The 15,867-nt window shown below is 38.4% G+C and overlaps 1 protein-coding gene across 2 annotated transcripts in view; it reads left to right on the top strand.

The window, feature by feature from the left end:
• LOC126262282 (focadhesin) overlaps positions 1–15,867 on the top strand; it is a 298,944-nt gene that overhangs the window by 135,821 nt on the left and 147,256 nt on the right. For both annotated transcript variants that reach the window (XM_049958798.1, XM_049958799.1), the window contains exon 12: positions 9,034–9,179. In XM_049958798.1, coding sequence (XP_049814755.1) covers positions 9,034–9,179 — 146 coding nt within the window. The remainder of the gene's footprint in view (positions 1–9,033; positions 9,180–15,867) is intronic.

The following is a 15,867-nucleotide window of genomic DNA, read 5'->3' as shown; positions in this document are numbered from 1 at the left end:
AAGCTAGACGAGTTTAATTCTTTGTAGTTTTTTTGTTTGATGCTTATTTCGTGAGATATTTGGCCCAGTCACTATCAATGGACCATCCTGTATATTGAACTATAGAGGATACTCAGATTAAGTAATCAATTAATTAAATTATATTGTATTGTAGGCATCAGACACATGTGCCATGTAACTATCCGGCGAATGTCTGGACACTTGGATGATGTCGTCCAGGATACCGAGCAGCATACATAGCACACGCCCGTTGGGCATTTTGATCACAATAGACATACATCAACACGGTATTGACCTTTTCCACAATTGGTAAACGGTCCACTTTAACACGAGAAATGTAGCACGAAGCAAATACCGTCCGCACTGGCGGAATGTTACACGGTACCACGTACTTATACGTTTGTGACTATTACAGCGCCATCTATCACAAAGCGAAAAAAGTGGTCCAAATAAAACATTCATATTTCTTTACTTACTACACGAATATGTAATAAAAAATGGGGGTTTCTATTTAAAGTAATGCAGTTGATATCCATTTGACCTATGGCAGTGCCATCTGGTGGGCTAACCATAGCGCCATCTGGTCTAGACGAGTTTTGTTCTTTGTAGATTTTTTGTTTCATGCTTATTTCATGAGATATTTGGTCTGGTCACTATCAATGGACCACCCTGTATATTGAACTATAGAGGATACTCAGATTAAGTAATCGATTAATTGAATTATATTGTATTGTAGGCATCAGACACATGTGCCATTCTTTGATATTTCTTATTACTTTTCTTCCTCCACATCTTTGAATAACTTTTTATAATTTTCAGGAATAAATTTTTTGTATTATTAATATGGACAATTCCTCAATATAATCTTTGCCATTGTAATAGTTTGTAGTATGATGAACACAGTAACATTACATATTGTCATTTTAAACTTCTTTCAAGTATGTACACATGCCAAATAAGCTTGTGCAAACAACAAAATTATAATTTTTTCTCCAATAAATCACTTATTGTTATTGTATGCACTGTTTCGAATCACAGTTATGGAGTGTTACTGTTTTACTTCAAGTTATGTCATAATAACAGACAACCTCTCAGTGTGAGATACAAAATAGGAACTCCTTATTACAAAAGTTATATTCAGAAAATTTTCATGTCACTTTTTTTTACAATTACAATACAATAATCACATTCTTAGGAAACAAAACAATCGTATCTTCTCATGGTTGATGGCCATCAGCTAAATATGATGTTGCAATTGCCATGGCAATGGCCGACTCCCAAAGAGCCAGCCGGAGTGGCTGAGCGGCTCTAGGCACTTCAGTCTGGAACTGCGCGACCGCTACGGTCGCAGGTTCAAATCCTGCCTCGGGCATGGATGTGTGTGATGTCCTTAGGTTAGTTAAGTTTAAGTAGCCCTAAGTTCTTGGGGACTGATGACCTCAGATGTTAAGTCCCATAGTGCTCAGAGCCACTCCCAAAGAAGTATACAAAGCTGCGGTGCTGTTTTCTGCTCACTCAGCATGAAACATAAAAAACAAACATTTTGAATTTATTTTCAAATCATTATGGGTCATAAATTATTAAAATGTTTCGTTAGGAAATATTTACCTTGTGTCACTCAGGCAGGAAGATAGAAGTGTGATCAAAGATTCTGTTACAGGCATGGAGCTATAATAAGGGGAATCATGATAACATTACAAACTTGAAGCAGACATCTGCAATTTTAGCTGCCCCAAAAATTAACTTCTGGTGGAAATGTTTTGGAGGGAGAGAGAGGGAGAGAGAGAAAGAGAGAGAGAGAGAGAGAGAGAGAGAGAGAGAAGCCAACTTGTGACATTTACAGATGTATTCCCTTTCATTTTTATACATCTTTTATTTTCTTACCTGTATATTTTGCCCCACCCCCACCTCTACGACATATAACGCCCTCAGCTTTCTGCCCATATTAACTCTTGCCAAGTGTTTCGTCAGTAATCTCTGCCTTGCTTATTACCCTATTTCCATTTTTAAGCTTCCTGATTTTCGAATCTCATCTGATGCAGTTCCCAACAATCAGTCTTTCTTTCTCATGCCATCTGGTAAGTCCCTCCTTCTCCAGTATTGTGTGCAACTTTTCCAGACTCTCCCCATTTCCTAAACCTTTTTGTCCCTCTTTGTTCACCTTAACACTTCTGTCAGAAGGAGCCGCTGGCTCCAAAATCTTGCACATTTCTTTAACCTTTATATGGGTTTTCATCCACTGCTGCTTGGTGAGTAGATATTTCTCTCTCTTCAGTTACATTCTTTTAAATTTTTGGATTCATATAACACAACCTGTGTTCATGGACTTGGACCCTTTCCACCATGTATAGTGAGGGGTTTGATTAGTCCTTGCGACACAATTGTAATAACTTGTTTACACTATGTTTTTTTTAATTTTGTAGAATTTTACTGTGAGACTCTCCTTGTCTTTCTAATCAATCGATCTGTCTGTCTGTTTCCTAGTTCAATCTTGTTTTTTGTGTCTACAAAATGTTCATCATGTTTTTTGTGCATATCGAACTTTACTTCATTGATTGTTTTTATAAATTTATTTCTGTTATATCAATAATACAACACATTTCTTTCTTTAAATCCCCAGTTATTTTACTGATAGCTTTACATGCATGAACATTTAAGCCACTTAAATTGGTAGCAATCTTATTTATACTTTATTTCAATAAGTCCTTTTGCTCTCAAGGTTCTCAATGTCAAAGGAAGGAAGGAAGGAAGGAAGATAGATTGGAGTTAACATTCTGTCTAAAGTGCAGTCATTAGAGATGGAGCACAAGCTTGGGTTACAAAAGGATGGGGAAGGAAATTGGCTGTACCCATTTCAAAGCAACAATCCCACCTTTTGCCTGGAGCAATTTAGGGAAATCATGCAAAACCTAAATCTGGATTTGTATTTCAAAATTGGGGTAGCTCAACAGGAATTTGAACGTGCTAACCTCATGGATCTCAAGCTTTGCATGTAGTACTTCCACACATTGAGCCTTAGTATTTACTTTGTTAAGTCTTCAATACCATATTTACTCGAATCTAAGCCGCACTCGAATCTAAGCCGCACCTGAAAAATGAGACTCGAAATCAAGGGAAAAAAATTTTCCCGAATCTAAGCCGCACCTGAAATTTGAGACTCGAAATTCAAGGGAGAGAAAAGTTTCAGGCCGCACCTCCACATCAAAACAAAGTTGGTCCATTGTAACGTGAGACACAATTTAGGTTGAATGAATGACGATACAGCTACAGTAGTTTGGTTCGAGTCGTAAGCTTAGCAGTTAAGCTTTACCAGGTAGCCATTGCTATGCGTCAGGCGCTCCGTCCGTATTTATACGGGTACCCTTCCTTATTTACTTGCTTCGTCTGGTTTGAATCGATTGCTTATTTTTCTTTGATCTGATAAGTGCTGTTCTCTTTGTTATAGGTGTTTACGTCACTCTAAGCTGAAAATGCGTTATTGTACTGTGTCATGCATTGTTTGTCAATGTGTGTTCATGACCTCTCGCTGCTCGCGGCATGGCTTGCTTTCGAGCGCGCTAGCGCCGCTTACGATAAGAAGAGAGAGAGAGAGAGAGAGAGAGAGAGAGAGAGAGAGAGAGAGAGAGAGAGAGAGGAATTGTCTCATTACCGAAACAATGGCAAGAGACTGCTATTTGTTGTTACTTACACTACTGCTTTCTTTGATAACAATCAACAAGAACCAAATAATAGACTGTGTATGATACAAGATGTTCTGAACGAGAGTTTAGCTAAAATTTTTCGCAGTTTGAAAATCGTTGCAGGCACCTCTTTTGTACATTACATTCTGCACAGAAATTAGAGTCATCTTAGATTTAAAAATCTAGTCAATTGCCGTGATTCATTTCTGACTGTATCTCTATTAGGCATAAGAATAATACGAATATAAACATGACATGATATGTATATTCTTCCGCGTTTGCTGTTGTCTCACACTAGTTTAGTAGTTTATTAGGCAGACTGGATTTAAATGAGATAGCAGCAGACACGAAAGAATACATGGCAGAATGTTTATGTTCGTATTATTCTTATGGTGAAGAGAATACTGCATGCGATTCACAATTCATAAAAGTTCCTATTAGAAACCATCTCTTCTCACAGGTAGGAAAAAATTCAGAACGTAGAATTGGCCATATTGACAAACATCCCAAACAGTCTTGCCAGTCGGATTTTCGTAGTACATTGAAATGCTGCTACATTCGAAGATGAACAATACGGAATTTGTATTTACTTCATTGGATAATGTATGAAAATGCAGTGGTCGAAACTCGGGGTGGAGAAAAAAGCTCTTCTTCCACCTTTTTTTAAATTTATTTACTGACTCAGAGGTTTTGGCATCAGTATTTGTCTTTGTGCCTGCAAAGCATGCCTGTGTTACATATATTTGACGGCAGAAGTTAGTTGTGGCGGCACCTACCAACATTTTTCAGAACATCCGCTTACTTTGCACTCGATTCTAAGCCGCAGGCGGTTTTTTGGATTACAAAAACCAGAAAAAAAGTGCGGCTTAGATTCGAGTAAATACAGTATATCCTGCAACATTTCATTCTAATGTTTCAATATTTCCCTTTACTTCCCTGATATTAGTCTTTAGTTTCTTTGGTTTCCTATCAGTGCTTGGTTATTAGACTTTAATTTTTTTAGATTTCATATCGATATTTGGTTGTTATCTTTTATAGCTTTGTTATTAGCATGTATAGCCTCCTGCAACATTTCTTTAATCAAGTGTATGTCTTCCAGCCTTCTCTTTCAGATTTAGATGTTCAGATTTAAACAATTTAATTTCACCTCTTTCCTCATAAATTACATGGTAATAATTATTAGCTGTTGTCATTTTTGTGGTCTTCAGAAGTCTGGTTTGCTGCAGCTCTCCATGCATCTCTATCCTGTGCAATCTATTTATCTCTGAATAACACTTGCACCTACATATTTCTGATTCTGCTTAGTGTATTCACCTCTTGGCCTCCCTGTACAATTTTTACCCTCTACAGTTTCCTCCATTACTAAATTTGTGATCTGTTGATGACTCACAATTTGTCCTCTCAACTGATCCCTTCATCTAGACAGGTTGTGCCACAAATATCTTTTCTTCCCAGTTTTATTCAGTACCTTCTAATTGGCTGCATGATCTACTCAGTTAATCTTCATCATTCTTCCACCACATCTCAAAAGCTTCTATTCTCTTTGCGTCTGAACTGTTTACTGTCCACATTTCGCTTCCATACAAGGATACACTCCACATTTTATCTCCCTTCTGCCTTGGCCATAGTTAATTTACTGAACAAATAGCAAAACTCATCTACTACTTCTAGTGTCTAGTTTCCTAGTCCAATTCCCTCAGAACAACCTGATTTAATCTGACTACAGTCCATTACACTTGTTTTACTTTTTTTATGTTCGTCTTATATCTTCCTTTCAAGATACTGTTTATTCCCTTCAACTGCTCTTCCAAGTTCTTTTCTATCTGTGACAGAATTACAATGTCATTGGCAAACCTCAAAGTTTTTATTTCTTCCCCCAGAATTTTAATTCTTTCTCCAAAATGTTCGTTGATTTCTTTCACTATGTCCTCGATGTACAGATTGAATAAGATTAGGGATAGGCTACAACCCTGTCTCATTCCCTGCTCAACCACTGTTTCCCTTTCATGTCCATTGACTCTTATAAGTGCTGTCTAGTTTCTGTACAAGCTGTAAATAACCTTCACCCCTGGTACCTTCAGTATTTCAAAGAGTGTATTTCAGTCAGTTCTGACAAAAACTATAAAATGTAATTTTGCCTTTTCTTAACCTGTCTTCTAAGATAAGTCGTAGGGTCAGTATTGATTCACTTGTTTCTACATTTCTCCGAAATCCAAACTGATCTTCCACAAGATTGGTTTCAACCAGTTTTTCCATTCTTCTGTAAATAATTCATGTTGTTGTTTTCTTGCAACCATGACTTATTAAACTGATAGAACAATAAGAGTCACACCTGTAAGCACCTACTTTCCTTGGAATTGGAATTATTAATTCTTAAAAGGAGGTGGCATTTTCCATTTTTGCTGTATTAATTTTATTTCTTTAAAAGTACTTTCAGCCTTCTAGACTGTTTTAAGTGATTTTGTGACTCTGCAATAGAAAACTATGGCTTACTTATTGAAATGGCTGTGTCTTTAATTTTTTGTTTGTTTTCTATTCATTTTGGTTCACAAATGCTGGCTTGTTGGTTTGACTGCTCGATATTTGCAAAGATATTATGATGCCTTTCTAAATATCAAGCTTCCAAGCTAACAAGGCAGCATTATAACCTTATATTTGTAAATGTCAAGCATCAAACCACAAGACAGTGTTTGTGAACCAAAATGAAAAAAAACACAAAAAAATTTAGACACTGTCATTTCAATGTATAAGGCATAGCTTTTTTATTGCAGAACCAGAACTGAATCTGATAGTGAATAAATAAAAATAATACCGCAAAAGCTGAGATTTCTGCCTTCCTTTAATAAACTCTTTGCTGTGGTAACTGCTACGGAGAAAATGTATTACATTCTCTTTGAACTCTGAGAGTATTTTGCTTGTGTCATACATCTTGTATACTAGATGGAATAATTTTGTCATGAATCTGGGTCTCCCAAGAGTATCTGTAGTTCTGATGGAATGTTGTCTACTCCAGGGGCCTTGTTTCAACATTAGGTTAGGTTAGGGTCGTCTTTCAGTGCTCTGTCAAGTACTTCTTGCAGTAATGTATCTCCTATCTCATCTTCACGACATCCTCTTCTCTTTCTGTAATATTGCCTTCAAGTACATTTCCCTCGTATAGCTTCTCGTATATGTTCCTTCCATCTTTCAAGTTTCCCTACTTTGCTTACTATCTGTACTCGTGATATTCATACAATATAATTTCAGGTTTTTACATTTGTCCTCTAGCCATACCTGCTTAGCCATTTTGCACCTCCTGTCAATCTGGTGTTTCAGATGTTTGTATTCTCTGTCTCCTGCTTCATTTGCTCTATTTTCATATTTTCTCCTTCCATCATTCAAATTCTACATCTCCTGTGCGATCAAAGGACTGGGCCTTGTCTTTTTACCTATTTGATCCTCAGTTGCCTTCACTATTTCATCTCTCAAAGCTACCAAATTGTCTGCTACTGTATTCCTTTCCCCTGTTCTAGTCAATCATTGCCTAATGCTCCCTCTGAAATTCTCAACAGCTCTGGTTCTTTCAACTTATCCAGATCCCATTAGCTTTATTTCCTACTTTTTTGCAATTTCTTTGGTTTTAAACTAGGGGTCATAACCAATAAATTGTGGTGCGAGTCCACATCTGCCCCTGGAAATGTCTTACTGTCTAAAATCAGATTCTGAAGTGTCTGTCTTACCATTATACAGTCAGTCTGAAATCTTGTGGTGTCTCCAGGTCTCTTACACATACACAACATTTTTTCATGATTCTTAAACCAAGGGTTGGCAAAATTCTACCAGGCTCTTTCCTTTTTATTTCTTTCCCCTAGTTCATATTCAACTGGTATTTTTCTTTCGCTTCCTTTTCCTACTATCAAATTCCAGTCCCCAATCACAATTAAATTTTCCTCTGACAACGCTATCTGAATAATTCCTTTTATTGGATCATACTTTTTTTTTCACCTACAGAGCTTAGCTGGCATATAAACCTGTACTACAGTGGTGAGTGTTGGCTTAATGTCTGTCTTGGCTGTGCTAATATGTTCACTGTGCTGTTCATAGTAGCCTACTCGCATTCCTATTTTCTTATTCATTGTTAGACTTATGCCTGCATTACGTCTATTTGATTTTATCTATGACCCTCTGCTTACCTGGAAAGAAGTGCTGCTCATTATGCCACCAAACTTTTTTAATCCCCATTATATCTGACTTTAGCTTATCAGTTACTCTTTTTAAATTTTCTAACCTGCCTGCCCCACTAAGGTTTCAACATTCCACACTCTGACCTGTAGATTGCCAGTTTTGTTTTTCCTGATGACAGTATCCTCCTGAGTAGTCCCCATGCAGAATTCTGAATAGGAGACTATTTTACCATCATATTATTTTACCAAAGAGGATGCCATTACCATTTAACCATACAGAAGAGCTGCATGCCCTTGAGAAAAATAACAGCTTTAGTTTCCCCTTGCTTCCAGCTGTTCACAGTGCTAGCACAGCAAGGCCATGTTGGTTTATGTTAAAAGGCCATATCAGTTAAACATCCAAACTGTTGCCCATGCAGCTACTGAAAAGGCTGCTGCTCCTCTTCAAGAACCATGCGTTTGTCTGGCTTCTTAACAGATACCCTTTCATTGTGGTTGCATCTACAGTATGGCTATCTGTATCATTGAGGTGTGCAATCCCCCCCATCATGGCAAGGTCTGTGTTTCATGGAGGCGTACTATTTATTTAATCCTTTGTCTACATCTCTCACATTTTATAATTTTACATAACCAGTTCTGTTAAAGGTTCACTATTCACAATATAATATTATTTGCACAGCCTCAGCAGCTATCTATAGGATGACCCAGCTGCACTCATAACTCTGCAGCCATGAAGTCATTCCACCATCACCAATGCCATAATATGTTTCACTGTTTTGCAGCCATATGTTTGCATGCCACAAACATTTTATGCTTGTTCAGTGTTTTAGTGTTTTGGATAAAAGATTGATTTTCTACAGAAAAGAAACTGCTAACAAATGTAGAATTGTTGACCTATCAATTCAGGCATGAGTATGTGGGGACCCCAAGCAGGACAATAATCGAGCAAAAAAAAAAAAAAAATTTCTAGGAGGCTCCAATGAATTGTTACAGCTCATTTCAGTGTTCTTGATACATAATGCTCACAGAGAAACTATTTTTAAGTAGCCTCATAAGTTTCTGTTACTTCAAGTGTAGCAAATTAAATAATGTCGGAATTTTGGGATTGATTATCATAAAACAAAGCCTTTATTACAAAGTCTGTTAGTATGGTAGTTGCTCTAACTAAACTGTTGTAATATTTATTTCAGGGCACTCTCAAAGTTTGATCTCTCGCAGCTTAGCCTTCAAACTCTTCCGGAATCTTATCGACAGAATCTCAAACTACCAAGAGAGTATGCAAAGACGCCAGTGGATGCTGCAAGGCGACCAGAGGATGTTCTGCCATACATTCCCAGTAAGTACTATCTCACCTAAGCACATTTCTGGAAATTTATGTGCAGGGTACATGAAAAACTGTCACAGATTTGATAAACTATACTCGGAATGTGCTGAGATGTATTATGGTTAATTTCTGTATCAAGTTTTTTTGTATAGAGAAGGAAATGTATCATCTATTAGCTGAGATTTGATGGCTACTGTTCTAATAACAACAAAGTATTTAATAGCTAGCAAAACAAATTCTTTGTATATACATTATGATTCAGTTAAGTAAGAGATTAAGCTGGTATCACAGCCTTATATGAATACCCGACTCTGCTGAGAGTAATTACTAGAGCTGTGCTTTACTCAGTGATATGAAATGCTCGGGAGACAGAAAATTAAGTGTTAAAGTAAGCTATAGTTGTTCCTTATGGAAAGCTCCTTTTTTTAAAATTTGTTTGTCCTACTAAGGACCACATGGAATAACTTATATATTATTTCTTTTTCTCCTTTCTTTCTTTCCCGTAATTTTTTATCCTTTTCCAATGTTTTTCTCTTCTTTCTTCTGTCCATGTTGTGCCTGTCTTTTTCTTTGTTTTCTCCTGGAACCTATTGAAACCTTCCACTTTTGTTTGGAACCTCTCTCATTCTTCTATTTCTTTCTCAATTTCTCCATTCACTCGGGCCTGCTTTAATTTTTTTACCCACATCGTTGATGTTTTAGGGTTTCTGTCAAATAACTTAAAAATTATTTTTGTTAGGCTGTTTTCATCTAGCCTTTTTAGGTGTCAATAGACTGCAACTCTTCTCTTCCTCATTGTGTCTGATATTCACTCTTTTTTTCATAAACTTCTTTATTTCTTCTTAATTTCCATTTCCCATTCTCATATTTTGGTCCAAAGATTTCCCTATTTATTTTCCTTTCCTTCTTTTCTATTTCACTTGATTGTTTGGCTGTATTTAACTAAAGGCAATCTGGTTTAATGACAGTATTGTACTGCGAAAGTTTTGCATTTATGGAAATAGATTTCTTGTTATACAGGCTTTTTGTTAGTTAAAAATCCACCTCCATTTTCCTTGCCCTTGCTAGGTTAGCTTCTTTGTCTAATGTGAATTGCCACCCATCGATTCTACAACAAGAATATCAAGTAGCTTATGTGTGATTTAAATTTCTCCTTTTATTGTAGTAATTATTTTTTTTTAAATTTATGAACTAGCAATCTATATAGTGCAAAAGAATTATGTACAGGGTGATAATTATTGAACCATATGAAGAAAATGTAAATTGTTGTTGTTGTTGTTGTTGTTGTTGTTGTGGTCTTCAGTCCTGAGACTGGTTTGATGCAGCTCTCCATGCTTCTCTATCCTGTGCAAGCTTCTTCATCTCCCAGTACCTACTGAACCTACATCCTTCTGAATCTGCTTAGTGTATTCATCTCTTGGTCACCCTCTACGATTTTTATCCTCCATGCTGGCCTCCAATACTAAATTGGTGATCCTTGATGTCTCAGAACATGTCCTACCAACCGATCCCTTCTTCTAGTCAAGTTGTGCCACAAGCTCCTCTTCTCCCCAATTCTATTCAATACCTCCTCATTAGTTATGTGGTCTACCCATCTAATCTTCTGCATTCTTCTGTAGCACCACATTTCGAAAGCTTCTATTCTCTTTTTGTCTAAACTATTTATCGTCCACGTTTCACTTCCATACAGGGCTACACTCCATACAAATACTTTCAGAAACAACTTCCTGACATTTAAATCTATACTCGATGTTAACAAATTTTTCTTCTTCAGAAACACTTTCCTTGCCATTACCAGCCTACATTTTATATCCTCTCTACTTCGACCATCATCAGTTATTTTGCTCCCCAAATAGCAAAACACCTTTACTACTTTCAGTGTCTCATTTCCTAATCTAATTCCCTCAGCATCACCCGACTTAATTCGACTACATTCCATTATGCTTGTTTTGCTTTTGTTGTTGATCATCTTATACCCTCCTTTCAAGACACTGTCCATTCCGTTCAACTGCTCTTCCAAGTCCTTTGCTGTCTCTGACAGAATTACAATGTCATCGGTGAACCTCAAAGTTTTTATTTCTTCTCCATGGATTTTAATACCTACTGCGAACTTCTCTTTTGTTTCCTTTATTGCTTGCTCAATATACAGATTGAATAACATCGGGGATATGCTACAACCCTGTCTCACTCCCTTCCCAACCACTGCTTCCCTTTCATACCCCCCGACTCTTATAACTGCCATCTGCTTTCTGTACAAATTGTAAATAGCCTTTCGCTCCCTGTATTTTACCCCTGCCACCTTCAGAATTTGAAAGAGAGTATTCCAATTGTAACACCTCCGTTTATTTATCCCGACCTGATCTGATCGAATAGCAGCCCAATAATTATTATTAATGTGACCGTGTACCTAATGGGGCTGGCAATCGGAATTGACTGCTACAGAAGTTGTTACTTTCCAGTTCGTCCTTCTCAATACTGTAATAATGAAATGTCCGGTAACAAGAAAAACACCAACACAGTTTCACTAATTATGAACCTGTATTCGTCTCAAAAACACAAAAAGGAGGAGACAGCCACTGCCTTCGTCATACATATCTAATTACGGCTAATCTCAGCTCAGGCTTCTTCATTTTCCATTATCATCACACGCTAATCCAACACTGCAATCCAACACTGCAATCCAAGGTGATGCCGGCGCGGTAGACGCGAAACCAAAATATCGGCACTAGAAATGTCACTGACCACTTCCGTAATGATACTTCTTCACTTTCCTGGTATTATTTCTAGTACAAAGGGGTCTAACCACGGCGATGGCGACTCCCTTCTTCGTTAAAGCCTTGCATTACAACAACTGGGCTCCACACACCTCTACCCGCAACATGGCACACGCTCAACTCCACACTCGCTCTCGCAACACGACACAATCGATTGTTCGCCCTATCGACCTGTGCCGAGTGCAAATTTATAGTAAGGGCCTACAGACCCCTTACACAATCAACATTGTCAAAAGCTTTCTCTAAGTATACAAATGCTAGAAACATAGGTTTCCCTTTCCTTAATCTTTCTTCTAAGATAAGTCGTAAGGTCAGTATTGCCTCACATGTTCCAACATTTCTACGGAATCCAAACTGATCTTCCCCGAGGTCGGTTTCTACCAGTTTTTCCATTCGTCTGTAAAGAATCCGCGTTAGTATTTTGCAGCTGTGACTTATTAAACTGATAGTTCGGTAATTTTCACATCTGTCAACACCTGCTTTCTTTGGGATTGGAATTATTATATTCGTCTTGAAGTCTGAGGGTATTTCGCCTGTCTCATACATTTTGCTCACCAGATGGTAGAGTTTTGTCAGGACTGTCTCTCCCAAGGCTGTCAGTAGTTCTAATGGAATGTTGTCTACTCCGAGGGCCTTGTTTCGACTCAGGTCTTTCAGTGCTCTGTCAAACTATTCACGCAGTATCATATCTCCCATTTCATCTTCATCTACATCCTCTTCCATTTCCATAATATTGTCCTCAAGAACATCGCCCCTGTATAGACCCTCTATATACTCCTTCCACCTTTCTGCTTTCCCTTCTTTGCTTTAGAACTGGGTTTCCATCTGAGCTCTTGATATTCATGCAAGTGGTTCTCTTTTCTCCAAAGGTCTCTTTAATTTTCCTGTAGGCAGTATCTATCTTACCCCCAGTGAGATAAGCCTCTACATCCTTACATTTGTCCCCTAGCCATCCCTGCTTAGCCATTTTGTACTTCCTGTCGATATCATTTTTGAGACGTTTGTTTTCCTTTTTGCCTGCTTCATTTACTGCAATTTTATATTTTCTCCTTTCATCAATTAAATTCAATATCTCTTCTGTTACCCAAGGATTTCTACTAGCCCTCGTCTTTTTACCTACTTGATCCTCTGCTGCCTTCACTATTTCATCCCTCAAAGCTACCCTTTCTTCTTCTACTGTATTTCTTTCCCCCATTCCTGTCAATTGTTCCCTTATGCTCTCCCTGAAACTCTGTACAACCTGTGGTTCTTTCAGTTTATCCAGGTCCCATCTCCTTAAATTCCCACTTTAGCAACAAATGACTGCGAGCGCACACTTTATTCACTGTGTAAACATCACGACAAGTATTCAGGTTTGGGTTATGACATGTTTGATATGTCTACCATCATTGGCGATGATGTGGTGCAGACAAGTAGCGAAATTCTGCATGACCTGCTGAGGTGTAAGAACATTGATGGTGTCAGTAAGCTTCTGAGTGGCTGTTTTCAGCTCAGCAATGATTTTGGATTTACTGCTGTACACCTTGTCTATGAGTTGAGATAAAATGATCGCTCGGCATTGTTGGCCAGGAGGCCCTGTCTGGGAAAGTTTGGCCACTGGTTGCATGTCTTATTTCAGGTGATGCCACATTGGGCAACTTGCATGTCAGTGATGATTAGATGGTGGTGAGGACTCACAACACCCAGTCCAGTAGTGGAGTGAAACCTCCAACCCTGTCGGGCATTGAATCCAGGCCCGCTACATGGTAGCCAAACACATTACCACTCAGCTAAGCAGGTTGACACCTTGTCCTTAATATAACTCCACAAAAAGGAGTTGCATGTGTTCAGACCCAGAGAATATGGCAGCCAATTGAGTCCCATGACAGTAGCCTCCGGGTACCCCAGAGCCAGATTGCCGTCCCCATAGTGCTCCTCCAGGACATGAAACACTCTCTTGCTTCAATGGGGTCGAGCTCCATCTTGCATAAACCATATCTTATTGAAATCAGGATCACTTTGAATAATGGGGATGAAACCATCTTGCAAAACCTTCATGTACTGTCTGGTAGTCACCGTGCCATCAATGAATATCATACTGATTATTCCGTGACTGGACATTGCACACCACGCAGTCACCCGTTGAGGGTGAAGAGACTTCTCAGTCAAACCCATCCAAATGAAAGTGAGCTTCATCACTAAACCAAACTATTCATGTGCATACAATCACTAAACCAAACTATTCATGTGCATACTAATTCCCATCATGCCCTGCGACCAACCGTGCAGTTTGAATGTTCTAACACAAATCATTCAGAAGTTATGATGATTTTATTTCTTATAGTTCAATCATTGTCACCCTGTACCTACTGATAGCATTAAACTTAAGATTTTATTCTGTTGTGTGAATAAATCTTTAAATTGTTAGCATGCAGCTATATTTGAAGACAAATTAATATAACAACCTGTAAATGGACACATTTCATGTCATTTTATGTGTATTGACTCCATTTCCACTTCTTATCCATCTGGCCCCCTAGGGATTTTACACAGAGTTTTTCATTTGTTCAAACAACTTAGGTGAATGCAATTGGATGACATCTTTGACAACTGCCAATATTTTGACATTGGACACTGTAATGGAACCATTATTGGTAGACTTGCTAGTAACTGATCACAACCGCCTATTTCCAGTAAGTACTATGTTTCCAGAATGAGATTTTCACTCTGCAGCAGAGTGTGCGCTGGTATGAAACTTCCTGGCAGATTAAAACTGTGTGCCCGACCGAGACTCGAACTCGGGACCTTTGCCTTTCGCGGGCAAGTGCTCTACCATCTGAGCTACCGAAGCATGACTCACGCCTGGTCCTCACAGCTTTACTTCTGCCAGTATCTCGTCTCCTACCTTCCAAACTTTACAGAAGCTCTCCTGCGAACCTTGCAGAACTAGCACTCCTGAAAGAAAGGATACTGCGGAGACATGGCTTAGCCACAGTTGCTAGTTCTGCAAGGTTCACAGGAGAGCTTCTGTAAAGTTTGGAAGGTAGGAGACGAGATACTGGCAGAAGTAAAGCTGTGAGGACCGGGCATGAGTCGTGCTTTGGTAGCTCAGATGGTAGAGCACTTGCCCGCGAAAGGCAAAGTTCCCGAGTTCGAGTCTCGGTTGGGCACACAGTTTTAATCTGCCAGGAAGTTTCAAATACTATGTTGTTGGCCTTCTCGAGAATTCCAGAAGGAACAGTTTTGTGCAATATGTTGTGGAGCCCCATGTTAGATCACACGCATTTGTGTAGATAGGGAGAATCAGTTTAGTACGGCAGAATGGCTGTTGGTGATGGTAGGTGCGGCCCCAGTGCCAGAGAATGTTTATATCATTGAAGAAATATTTGCATGATTAAGAGTCTGAGAAGTACAGTGAATAGGGGAAGTATTTGTGCAAATGTGGAAGTAGTTTTGTGAATTTATATGTGATGTATTGAAAGTTCTAAATGGAAAAGAGGATCATAGAATATTATGTGAGTGGCAGCAATTGATACCACATGGCAGTTTGCATATTGTTAAGGGAATTTTCAACATGATAGGAAATCAGCAGAACTTACATCGTTTATTGACTGATATCATTTATTGACTGAGCTAGAAAGACAGTCAAACCTTTCTCAGCATAATTTACAAGAGGAATCTTTTAATTGTGCTAGTTGGAATGAGTTCTGTGAGACTGCGTGAAACTGACTAGGGACTATTTACTTGTTTTAGTGGGTAATAAGCTATGTTTCAATTGAATAACTCTTTTTATCATTCTAGGGATACCACAACCTTAAGGCAATGACGTTAACTGATAGACTACAAAATGTTGACTGAACAACGTATGACTTGCCACAACTACAAGGGGTATGGTAGACACCTGCCATACACAAACCCAGATAACCCTTTACAGTCCCTAAAAGGGC

Source organism: Schistocerca nitens, chromosome 6 (genome assembly GCF_023898315.1).
Source record: "Schistocerca nitens isolate TAMUIC-IGC-003100 chromosome 6, iqSchNite1.1, whole genome shotgun sequence".
In the NCBI taxonomy this organism is placed as follows: domain Eukaryota; kingdom Metazoa; phylum Arthropoda; class Insecta; order Orthoptera; family Acrididae; genus Schistocerca; species Schistocerca nitens.
Note: the sequence above shows the minus strand (reverse complement) of the source record. Positions and strands in the feature narration are given on the sequence as shown.